This window comes from Camarhynchus parvulus, chromosome 3 (assembly GCF_901933205.1).
Source record: "Camarhynchus parvulus chromosome 3, STF_HiC, whole genome shotgun sequence".
NCBI lineage: Eukaryota > Metazoa > Chordata > Aves > Passeriformes > Thraupidae > Camarhynchus > Camarhynchus parvulus.
In genome coordinates, this window is record NC_044573.1 from 61,819,337 (window position 1) to 61,832,534 (window position 13,198).

Here is a 13,198-nt window from a genome sequence, read left to right on the forward strand (position 1 = left end):
TATTGAAATGAAAAAAGAATATAACATTTCAACTGAACTTACGGGATTTTGGATGACATATTGCAAATAATTCAGTTTTCTAGAAATTATTTTGCCATTATGGTACCATTCTTCATGACATAATCAGATAAAAGAAAGCAAATTACTAATATTTTGATTTTGGAAATAACTCTCTTTCTGTTAATAAAAAACAAAAACTAAACCAAAACAAAAAAATAAAACCGAGTTCCCCAGTATGAGTAGAGACTGCTCACAGTCAGTAGTGGATCATCATGTCACATCATATTGGTCATTCTGACAAGCGAGAAGTGTAGGAGTGACATCTTCATTTCACGGTAGTTTATTTTACATTCCATTTGGCTACACCAGAATATAATTAAAAAGTGACATGTACTGGAACTGACTTCTACCCATTTGTTCAGAAACCTGAGATATTACCAAGTGTTTACCTTTTAAATGTGTGCATGAGCTTTTTATATTAGCATCGTATATGAATGCTAATAGATAGACTCAGACACGTTGAGTCTGTGAATTGGGCATCCTATTCTGAGATATGATTTATAACTAGCCAAAAGCCAGTCTCTCCTAAGGCTGACAAACAGAAAAGATGAAAAATAAACAGCTTTGTAAAATTTGATCAGTGTGTATTTTTAGGATTTCATAGCTCCCAAAGCACATGCAAACTTTCAAACACTCGAGTGTCTAAGTGTTAAAGGCAGTAGGAAAAGTCATAAAATACCTGACAGACAAAAATTCGAGATCTGATGTTCACTAGATTTGGAAACCTTAGCTCTTGCAATGTTTTGCCCAAGTGGAATTTCATCATCAACCAGGGGTGTGAATAGGCAGCAAGGCATCTTACTGCACTATGTCATAAAAATTAAGTGCTCTGAGCACCCCGCCCCCTCTGTGCTGTAGTCAGTGCAGCCGAGGCTGCACACTGGCCACTCATTCAGGATCACTCCGTCAAATTCCATGTCCTACATGGAGATGTAGTAACATATTGCAGCAATCAAATGCTTAGTTACACTGAAATGGATTCTTTTTTGCCTTGGCCATTGCTAGATTTACAATCTTGCTTAATTTCATATATACTTTGTTTGGAATTTAAAAAGAACCAGTGAGCTTTTCCTTAAAATGGGGAAACATGCATCAAGTAAATTTTTAATTGTAGTCACAAGTTAATATTCAGAAGCACGAATAGAGATTTGGATATTTCCTTAGTTACTACTGCACCTTGAATTTATCTACCCAAAACTCTATGGCAATTTAGATTTTTAATGAAAAATCCAAAATCTCAGAATTGATGCTTGTCATTTAGCATATAAAGAAGAAAAAATATTTTTTGAAATAAAATCAGCCAACATGAAAAAAGGTGTTGTTTTTTTTGGTTTCGTTTTGTTTTGTGAGCTGTTTTTGGTTTGGTTTGGTTTGGTTTGGTTTGGGTTTTGTTGGTTTGTGTTTTTCTTCAATCTTTTCTCTGATACCTGTTTTTTTCTCTTGGTTTAGGTGAAGTGGAACCTTCCCTGAAAAAAGGTTGGTCAGTTGCTTGATAATAGAGGGAAAATATTTAGTAATCTTTTTAAGAATTAATTGTATGTCTGTGATATAAATTTTGACAATAGTTACATGGCAGTCTACTAGCCTTTTCAGTTGTGCTCTAGCAAACCTCTTAAATGCAAAACACAAATAATATTTACTGAGCTGTTTGTTGTAAGAATTTGTAAGAATTCTTTACTATTTCATTATTAACTTACTATTTTGTTATTCTTTATTATTTAATTATTACAGAAAATCTGAAAAAAATCATATAAAAATAGAATTACAGAAAGGTTATTATTGTCCTTGCCATGCATGTGGGACTTCTCTTAATGCAAAGAAGTTATATGTATGTCTGTATAGAAATAAAGTTCAGGAATAATAATATGGAAAGTATATTTAGTGAGAAATAGTGATGAGGTACTGTCAAGTATTTTACCTGAAGCCAACACAGGCCCCTAAAGAAAGGACTGCATCCTAGTCTTCTGAAAAAATTACTTAGTTATCATTGAATTTTTAAAGCAGACAAGTGAAGGAAGTAGGATTTATATTATAATCTTTATGGATATTGAAATTGTTTTGCTGAAACATAAAACTTACATCCAACTTCTATTAAATCAAAATGCAAATGTATTAGAAGGCTGGAATTACTGATGATAGAATGTAAATCTTTTCAAAACTAGGGCGTGTTTTTTCTCCATATTTAGCAAAGCTCAAGAATAGTAGGATGTGTAAGCAGCCCTATGTGAACTGAATTTGGAATCCATCAACTTCTCAAGGGGTAAATGCCCATATTGATGAATCTAGCACCCCAGTTGCTTCTGGGATTACAACCCAGTTTTCTCTGAAGTTAAATGGAACTGGATCAGGCTTCTATTTAATGAAATAATCTGTCAATCTCAATCTGTAATCCAATTAATTAATAGGCTTGAAGACCAGGAGCAGTTATCTTTCTATTGACGACTCATGTTAAGAAAACTTACAGACAGTGTAGGAAAAGGTTCCCTCTCTTTACTTCATCTATAAGAACTGTAAAACCTTCAGCCTTGTCTCTTTTCCCAGAGAGACAGGTGCATTTTAATTTTACAGAAGGTGCACAGAGCTGTAGCATATTGTTAGCAAGGATGTCCATGGGTGGAATGTGTCTTCTCACAACAGGCCATTGTAGGGGCCAGGCTGAAAGTGCTGTTACTTCATGGCTAGGAAGGCATAATCCATAAAAACACTATGGACAGCGCCATGCTCAGCATTGCAATCCCTTTTCTGGAAATCAGTGACATAGGCCTCACCCATTGCAGAAAGATGTAGAAACAGAATTCGGAGAAGTCATCTAAACAAGTTCAAGGCTGCTTAAATTGTAAGAAGTTGGAAGTTACTGTATGATTGTTTGGACCTAAATTGCTCCATCCAAGGAGCTGAGTATCTAACTGCCAGCTGGGAATGTTTTCCTTGCTATTCAAAGCTCCTGGCTCATGACCTGAATCCCGAGAGGGTCTTCTATCTTTGGTGTAAAGGAAATGGACAAGAACCTGGTGATTTCTCCAGATCTGGTGCCTTACAGGATAATGCATCCACAAAGATGTGAAAAGGCCCAAATTCAAGCATTTCACCTCCAGAACAGTAAAACAAATTTTGAGTGGGCTTTTCTACTTCCTGAATGTGTGCTCAAGATTCTCCCCCTGTCTTTTAGAGTTCAAGCATTCTCATGCCTGTCTCCCTGCACAACACTTTCTCTTGACTGTGCCTGCTGAAGATAATGCCCCTTTCTGTCATAAGTATTGCCATAAACTTTCACATTGCAACATCCTCAAATAACTTACCATCTCCAGGTGACTGGAGGTCTTCATTTCATCCTTGTAGCCAGGATCTGGCCTTGTTTATACTTGATTTTGTCACCTCTTTTACTGAGCTACAGAAATACAACATATGTGGCCTGGAGCCATGAGTCCCTTGGAAATGTCAGTGCAGAGTACTGCACGTGTCCTCTCAGTGACCGACACCTCTCAGCCCTTCAGAATTGCTCCTGTTTCTCTGCAGACTTCTCTTAAAACTGTATAAACATCAAGGAGCTTAATTTCTGGGGTCTAAGGCTAAGCAGAAGCTTACTGAGAGCTCTGTGGTGGGGTGTAGTGAACAGCTTTAGTGCTTAGGCACAGAGAAATTCTCTCCCAGCGCTGAAGGTCATGAGCCCAGAAGGCAGAGCCCTGGGAGGTGAGCTGAGGGCTCAGGTGAGCTCCTGCAGGTAGCACTCTCACAATCATCACAATCTGTTCCCCAGAGCACAAGGTGCAGATCTCTCCAAGTAGCTTCTCTCAACTAATTTGTGCTGTCATTTACATGGTGCATAAATAAGACTTCCAGAAGAAAAGCTTTCTAAAACAAAACAAAACGAAACAAAACATGGCATTGGTGATTTTTTCCATGTTGCTGCTGTTAGGGCTGGACCCAAAAGAGGACCATCTATACAAATAGATTGGGGGGTTTTTGGGTGTCAAAACGTTAGTTTGACTCATGAAATTAGAAGCAAATTTTTTGGTTATGGAGTTTTCTCTGCCTACTTGTAAAGGGCCATTTCTGCATTAAAATCCCTTCTAGTCCGAGCAGCAATTTCAGCTATAGCTTTATGAAAGATTCTTCTTAAGGTGACACTGGTATTTGAACATTCTAAACAAAAAAAAAGTACTCGTGAGATTGTGAAGTACACTACTGCTGTCTCCAGAATATGAACAAATTGACATTTTTTTACATTTTTATGGAAAGCCAAATTTCCCTCTCAAATTTCACTCTGGAAATGTGCACTATGGTTGCTGTGCCTGATATTTAAGTGTTTGTATTAAATCTAACTCAAAGTTATTGTGGTATTCATGAATACAATGAGAATTTTTGAAAAATCTCCATGTCTGTTGTTAGTGAATGGACAAGTCTTCACTCTAGCAGCTTTTTGAATGCTGAAATGTTTGCACAAAAATTACTTTATAATTTAATATAGTAACTGAAAAAATAATATTGCTGATATCACAGTACAATTGTGATAACAAAAATTCAAGGGGAGTGGCAAGGACATTGTCTAGCCATGAAAGAGGAAAAGTCTAATCATAATTATGATCCCAAAGAAAGCAAAGACCATTTTCCTAGAGATGTAAATTAAAAGCAAAGATAATAGAAGTACAAGTAATGACAATGGGCTTCCACAGGCAATGGGATTAATATCAGCTTCAGAATCCTTTGAAGATATGAAAATATCTCTCAAGCACCTTTTTTTTATTGCAATTATTTTTGCCAGTCCAAGTCTTATCACTAATATTTATCTTCAATAATTGAAAAAGAATGAACATTTAATATTTTCTGGCAAAGTAGTATTCTTCGGTGGACATGGAGAATGATTATGCTGAAGGGGGCTTTGCAGTCTTTTACAATGCACATTCTCAACATACAAAAACTATAGGACATTTTCACAAATGGCAGAGAGGTTTAATTCTTTCAGGATTAATTTGCTTTTAGTTTCATTTTTTTCTATAATAATAGTAGTTATGACTGATAATCTTGTTCATTTTTTCAGGGTTAGTTTCACCTTTAGAGACACATTCTATTATTTGAGAGCTGCATGCCTGTATGTTTTTACTAGAAATTGTTGCTATAAAAAAGAAAATGGAGGGTGCTTTGTTTGTTTGTTTGTTTGTTTTTGTGAGCACTACTGGCCTCAGTTGTGAGTTTGGAAAGGAGTTGACAAAACATAAAATTGGAAATAAAGATGTGCAAATAGTAAAGAACTACAAACACTTCAACATTGAGAACCATGCCTAAAAAGGTCTTTATTAAATTGAAAATCATTTTAGTTTCAATAAATACTATTCAATTAAAAAGCAGAGAAAAAAACAAATCACCATTTTGACAGTTATCCATCTCAGTATTACCGAAAAGTTTTATTATTGGCATAAGATTATTCTTACTGACAATCAAAGGAAACATTTCCTTCAGGTAGAGATGGATCTTTAATTTTATGTGAGTTAGTCTATATGTGAGACAGAAAAATATGTTTTTGACTTTTTTCTTAGGAACATGTGATTTAAAAAATCATAAATTGCAACAAAAAGCCAACACAGACTAGAAATTTCTGTTAAAGGTCACAAGAAATTTTGTAAAAGACAAATAAGCTTTTTGGCAAGGCACCTTATCCATCTGTCTTCAGCTCAAATGAGAGTATCATTGCCAGAGTATTAGGCTGGTTATTAATATGCTGAAGACACATCGTGCTCTTAAAAGACATGTCAGCTTCTAAGGGGATTGTCAGTTACACTGACTCACCCTCAGCAGCTCTGGCCAAGGTGTAGTTCCCCCAGACCTGATGCCAGACACCCACTCCTAACAACCCCTTCTCTACCCCAAGGTTAAAGCCAGTCAGACTTTAGTCATCACAATATATTGGCTTGTTTGGACCTGGTTATTGATCTGTGCTAACAAACAAAGTGCTCCCAAAAGGAAAGGTTCTCAGACCAGACAATTTCCTGCATAGTTTTTTGGTGCAGTGATCAAGTAAAAAAATTATTAGTCCTACAATTTATCATGTGTGTTAGACTGTTTTTAACTCTTAAAGTACCTATGAATTTAGGATTAGACCAGAAGCCCAGCTGACTCAGTGGATGGGACAGAAGTCCTTATTGCTGCCTTAGAGTGACCAGTGCAAATGCCTCAGGAAGTATATCAGAACTAATAAAAACATCGTTATAATGTCCCATACTCCAAGCATTTTCCCCAGTGAAGGGACACAGTGTTTGCATGGCCGTAATCCACCTACAACTTCTTGTGAACCCAAGGCTACAGGCAGTTTGGAAATGAGCTAGAGACAATAAATTCAGAATACCATAAATGCAATCTGAAAACTGTGTTACCAGTGTAGTTGTCATATACGTGTCTTTAAAAATAATTAGACTGTTCCATTGATCCCTAAAGTATATATCTATTTGTACTGATAATGCCTTCTGAATTCAGTTTCTTTTATGTTGCTGTATGGTAATGTTCACTTCTCTGTATATGAGTTGCTAGTAAAGATCTCACTAAAAGGCTTTTGCTGTTTCCCTAGGCTACACTTTACTATAAAGCATTTTGCATACCTTTGTGTAAAGTACTCTCTGCATTAAAAGATGGAAATCATTGATTGGTTCAATTCTCAGATGTTAAAGTGCTTTTCCAGATATGGGGTTTTTTTGCATTTTTCATTTTTGTGGAATCCATTTCTGTTATTAATTTTTTTTTAACAATTGCATCTGGTTTTACTCACATTGATCACTACAGCAATTGCATATCCACCATAAAATAGCATTTTGTAAAAGAAAGAAAATATTTTCCATATTATGCAGATGAAAAAAGGCAATATACCATAAGGGTACAGGGATGTTCAATTATAGCTCTTTTGCCTTTTGCAGAATAGTAATTTGTTTTCAGCTTGAGCTGAAACTTTTCAATCCAAATTTACCAACTATATTTTAAAAGAGAAGGATAGAATTTTGGGCTTCAAGGCTAGTAGGGACCCTGGGCAGAAGTGTTAAAAGAGAGGTTTGCAGCTGTTGAAGATATCCTCTTAAATCAGGGAAAACCTTAAGTGAAGATAATGATGCAATCTTTATGGAAATCTTAATTTGTGCCCCAGTAATGGAGCTCTGGGGAGTTCTCACTCTGAGAGGAGAGGGTATTAAGCAGATCCCCACTGGCTGGAGTCTGCTGTGCCTGACCTGGAAAATGAACAACCTTTCCAAAACTCAGTTAAAGGCACAGCATCAAAACTGGGGTGCTTGCATATTTCTGAGTGAACTCAGATCCCTGCACAGCTACTGCTGTGCCAAGGAGAGGATGTAGCAAACGGAGCCCATGCTCATGACCCACAGAAACTTCTCTCTTCGGCATGCCAAACCCCTAAAATAAAATTGATTGGATCCAAATGTGATTGAATTTGCCGAGGAATGACTATTTACAGACTAATACAGTAAGGTAGAATCTGCAGAGTTCATGTTTTTGAAATCTTGGTAGAGTAACTGAGTCTGTGATCTCTTTTTATTGTATTTTTAACACCTTTCAAAAACAAAGAGACAAAACCAAAAGATCCAACCAAACAACAATTAAATAGATTTGTATGGAAAAAAAAATTCCTTGGTGCTAATAAATATTAGAGCTTTTAGGTATAGTTGTATATATAATTTTGCTCTAAGAGGCCTACAAGCCTTGCCTGCATTTTTTTCTTTAGAAAATTACACTCAATTAAATGCAGACTGATAAAATTTGCTATGAAAAATACCATTTACCACTGGGCCAGTAACACCTTGCAGACTGGCATCCATAAGGAGAAGCATGTCAAGACAATTTCATGTTCCACTGGTTTTGATCATGTGTCTCCATCTCTGATTCGTTTAAGTAAAGAAGTTGTCTGTCTTTTGGCTCTTGATTTTAATCGAAGTACAAATAACATTCCTTTTTGATTTTAGAACTTAAAGGTACAGGACTGCTGTCTGGGAGTGAAAAACGCGGGCTTAACATCTTTATATATATTAAGAATAAAACTTTATGCTAAAATTTACAGGATTGAAAACTTTTAATATCTTCCACTTTCAGTTCTTTCAAAAGCCCAATCATTAAAATTCCACCATAAAAATCCACATATGATCTTCATGAAGAATGCCAGTTATGCTTACGGGACAATCAGTCAAAGATAATTGCAAGTACCTCCCTCCCTGTAAAAACCTTTCTGATAAGATATTGCTTTTCTGTTTCAAATGGAAACCTTACCAGAATAAAAACAAGACTCAAAATAATAATAATAATAATAATAATAATAATAATAATAATAATAATAATAATAATAATAATAACAACAACAACAACAACAACAATTTATTTGGAAAGGGAAATGAAGGTAAGGGAATCCTCAGTTTAACAAGACAAATGGAATTTGACATGACCCTTCCCTTCCCAAAAGGGAAGAAGAAACCTTCATTCTCACTCTAACATGTAGTTGTAATTTCCAAAGAGGTGGATAAAAAATTCTGAAATCATACATAGCAGGTGCTGTGATCTGGTTCCTCATGTCATGGATGAGCACACAAACTGTTCAGCATTTTCATTGATAAGAGCAATTTGTCCCCTGATGCATTTTCAAGAAAGCTCTTACAACACATGCCTTCAGGAAAAGTTATGATGTACCCCAGCCTGAAGTTGCTCTGAGTCTCCAGAACAGGGAAATATCTAAGAAAACACTGGGGATAAGACTGTGCTACTGGCAAGCTGGTAGGGAAGTCACCAGGTTAAGCCATATATGTCACTCAGACTTTCCAACACTGAATGCTGGTATTTAAGGCCTTCTGTTACACTGCCTTTGGTTCCTGGATATGAGCACAATAAAAAATACACCAATTTAATTCCCCAATCAAGCATTTCCTGCTTGGTTTTTTTTTCTTCTTTTTCTTCCCCTGCACTTTTTTTCCTGTTGCAAGGTGTTTTTTTGGTTTTGCTGTGGGTGTTTTTGCCTGTAGAGCACAGCTACTTGATGTATTAGTAGTCAGATAGAAGTTGCACTCATGCACAGCTTCCTTTCTTCTCCTCCTAGCCCCGCAAGGATAACTGTCACCCCCACCAGCTGGTACTATCTAGATTAAAAATAGACATCAGCTGCACAATTGTAAATTTCTCCCGAGGATACCGACAGCAAGAGAGTAGACTACAATTCTTCACACAGAAAACTTCTAAAAACACATTAGAAATGACATCTCTCCCATCTTCTAAATCTCTTAACACCACTCACTCTAGCCTTGCCCTCAGTACCTGTTTCCACCAACTCTTCAGGATAATCAGCTGCCTGCTACCAATTAGTCCTGATAAACTAGCAAGGATATAGCCCCACTAAATTGCTGGCAATAGCTGTAAGGATTTTAACTGCTCAAAAGCAAATTATTAAACTCTGGCTCACCAGACTCTGAGTTGGACTAATTTTCCTTTTCACATTTAGATATTTGTAAGAGAGAGAATGCCAAAGCACTGAAGGTGTAAATCACTGGGTTACCTGTAACAGCTGATGAAAAAGATGACCAGCTGGTAAAATTTGTTAGGGAAAAAAATTTATTCTCATTTCATAGAAAATTCCATCTGCTTAATTATCCCCTTAAAACAGTAGATATATTAGAACTACATTCTTTCTCACTGCAGTACTTAAGTAGAAAGAGGTTGGTTTTAAGCATGGAGTGTAATGTTGAATGTCAGGTTCAGAGGTAAATCCCCAGGTCCTTTGCCGACTTTCTGGGTTACCTTGGGTAAAGCATTCTTGTGTTTCAAATGGGGACTCTTTTTTTTCCTCACTTTGTCTCTTATATCATGGACATTTTTAATATGGTTTTGGGGATTTTTTAAATGTATATTTAATCTGTAAGATGGAAACTCAGCGGAGGGTGAGGTATAGGTGCTATTTCAACAATACCAGAATGCTACTCACCATTTTATCCTCTAATGAAGCAAGATGCAAGGCTGTGCTTTCCCACTAAGAGGAGAAATGCATCCCTTTTAAGTTTGAACTCCTGTGTTACAGAGATGAGATATTTATATCATGTCATAGCTCCTCGTGGTACCTAAAGTAATTCATGTAGGCTAAAGCTCATAGATGCTAGTATAACACAGTAAAATTGAAATAGCTGAGAATAATGCTATCCATTTTACTGTGTTATAAAAAAGGACATAACAAAAAATCAAAATCAGAAACACAAAGGCAGACAAAGAAGGGAACCAGGAGCCAGGAGAATCTCCTCATGCCCTAGCATGAGGGGCTGTGCTCTTCATTCACACTGATGGAAACCTGCACAGTGCTGACCCTTTAGTTCACACAGATTCAAGGGACTGAAATTATTTTCTCCATCCTGATCTTCTGGGACCCAGAGTGCACAGCCAGGGCTCTGCTCTCGTTAGACACTGTCAAATGCTGTTAATGAAAATTAGCTGGGCGAGGGGTGGGGAAGCTGCTGCCCAGACTCTCTTGTTCAGCAGGGATTTCCAGTAAAGCTTCCTGCAATACTGATCCTCAGCTGACTGGTAAGGTCTGTTTTAGGTCAACAGGACACAGATAAATCAGCCTGACAGCAATATAGTTGAGTGTGTCTCCTTTCAGTATCTTGAAATGGTCAGTGAGAAGATTCCTAGCTTTCCTTCTTGGACCTATTTAAAATAATCACCCTGTATGTTCTGTATATCTGCACAAGACCTGAGGTCTAGAGAAATTATCATCAAGCTGTATCCATATTTAAGGAAATACTTATCCATTCAAAACCCAAGCAACACAAGGGGAAAGTTAATTTTTCATGTCTGCCTAATAATTTAAGAAAACAAACAATGAAATACAGCTTTTAAAATACATATTCCCTTACAATAATTTAATAAATTGTGCTGTCATCTCATAAAGAATCTGAATGGTTGCTGTGGTGACAAAGATTATCCTTGCGGCTGCTTGATTCTGTCATTTTTCTAAGCATAAGTTCGTAATATTTAGGATTTATTAACAATGTGTCACACTGATAGAGATGAATTACATGCTTTAAACTGGCCATGTAAGTCTTCTATGATATTACAACCACTTTGTCAACTCAGCAATAAGATACGATGTGATTACTACAAAATTAAAGCTATTTGTCTTAAAAGATGAAGCAGAGAGTATCAGAACTCTCATAAAACAACACAAAATTTCCAATAATCTAATGTGTTTCCTGTTTTAAAAAACTTCGAAGTTAACAAATAGTTGTTATTTTCTGTTTTGTAAATTGATTCAGTTTAGCTTATATTAAGACTGGATTTATTTGTACTGGAAAAATTTGGGATGTGATGTGTCAGAATTGATGTAATCCAGACTGCAATTTTTTATGATGGTTCAGACTTTAATGGGAAGTTTGTGAAGAGACCTCAGTGATGGGATACTTTGCAGTGTGTAAATGCATATATGCACACACTTGTGTGTTAAGAAGATGTACTTCACTTCTAGGAATTTGGGTATGTTTTCTTTGTGATGTGTGGTATCCTAATTGTAGCAGAAAATTAGATGAAGTTCTCAGTGCAGCCATCTAAAAAGGTAACTTTTTGTGCAACTTACTTGAATATTTGTTTGAAGCAAGCCTCACTACTGATACAGTGTGAGCCTGATTTAAATAACCAGCTCTAGATCCATTGCTCCATACATATTTTCCAGTCAAACTGGAAAGCAGTAATTTCCCTAAATCAAAAGAAATTTTAAAACGTTTTTTTAATAACAATGATTTTTTCTTATTTTATACTTATTTTTTCAAGAAAAATAGGCCTGTTTTCTGTAGTGAGACACATAATATAGGGTAGAAATGCAGCAGAGCTGAGGCATTTTAAAGCAAGCAAGGAATCTGTGTATGTGTGACTCTGCCTGAAAAATATGATTTATTCATATTCATCTCAGTATGTAGGGTGACCTCTTGAACTGGGTGAGATATGTCTCCACTGAATGTTGCAATGCAGAGGAAGTGACTCAGCTTTTTTTAAGTCTCCTGAGTCAGTGTTTGAAGGCAGTGGTATGGAAAAGTGCTCAGACGTGCCCAGAATTAGGGAGCAATCTTCCATCTGTTACTGTCTTGCACCATTCCTACCACTTATGCTACCTAAACTAGACCACATAGCCATTTAAGCAAAGCAAGTGGGAAAAGTTTGAAAATCCAGCAACAGGATTCTCTCAGTCAATAGAAATAAAATATCCTCACATATTTTAAAGAAAAATAATCCAGGCCTAGCTGAAACACAGTAAATCAGTAGAGTATGTTTCTTCTTATTCTCACCCTTTGGTGTTTATAGAACTATAAATGAACTGCCACCCAGGCTGAAAAGAGCAAGAGAACTGAATAAAAACTTATTTTAGCCTAATGACATCATATAATTAGCTTAGTTATGTTTCCATACATTAGTGGTTAACAGTGATGTCTTTTACCCTATTTTTACTCTTTATCTCAGTGAAAAAAATATTCTATCTGAAGACAACATAGCCTGATGCGATAGAATAGCTATGTTTTTGCAAACCACACAATAATTATTTCAGATACCAAATACTGTACAATAAAAACATTCTGCATTATTTTCAAGGACTAATGTAAATATCTGGGAAGGGGAAATTTTGTTTCCTACTGGATTTCTTTGGCAATGTGTCTCCTGAGAAAATTACTAAGGTTGTAAGTGAAATATTTCAGTTGTCTTCAATAGGCATTAGAGTAGCTTAGGCTTGAGATGTAATATGCATAGCTTTTCCTCTGTTGGATTAATTTTGGGGTCAGGGTTCTTGTTATTTAGACCCTGCAGACCACAGGTAACACTGAAACACAAGAAGCCATCTCCCACAGACTCTAGTGAGATTTGCATTTGGTTTTTTTCATACAGTATTTTAGAGCAGTTTCCTTCTACAGGAAATATGTGCACAATACGATAACCCAGGCACTCTGTATAGTCTTAATGACTTCACTGCAGAGCTAAAATAAATGCTCTTTAAATTTCTACAACTGTGTGCAAAGAGGGCTATGCACATTTGATTTAATTCTGGTTTGCTTTTTCAAAAATTCAGCATTTTACCTTTTTTTATATTATCCTGGTTTTGACACAATAAGGACAGTAGGAAAAAGATTTATATGGA

At 36.2% G+C, this 13,198-nt stretch overlaps 1 protein-coding gene across 1 annotated transcript in view; it reads left to right on the forward strand.

Annotated features, from left to right (window-relative positions):
* The window catches only part of TRDN (triadin), a 108,836-nt gene that overhangs the window by 43,623 nt on the left and 52,015 nt on the right, over positions 1 to 13,198 (forward strand). Inside the window, exon 4 of the mRNA XM_030944752.1 lies at positions 1,510 to 1,536. Within this exon, the coding sequence (XP_030800612.1) occupies positions 1,510 to 1,536 (27 nt within the window). The remainder of the gene's footprint in view (positions 1 to 1,509; positions 1,537 to 13,198) is intronic.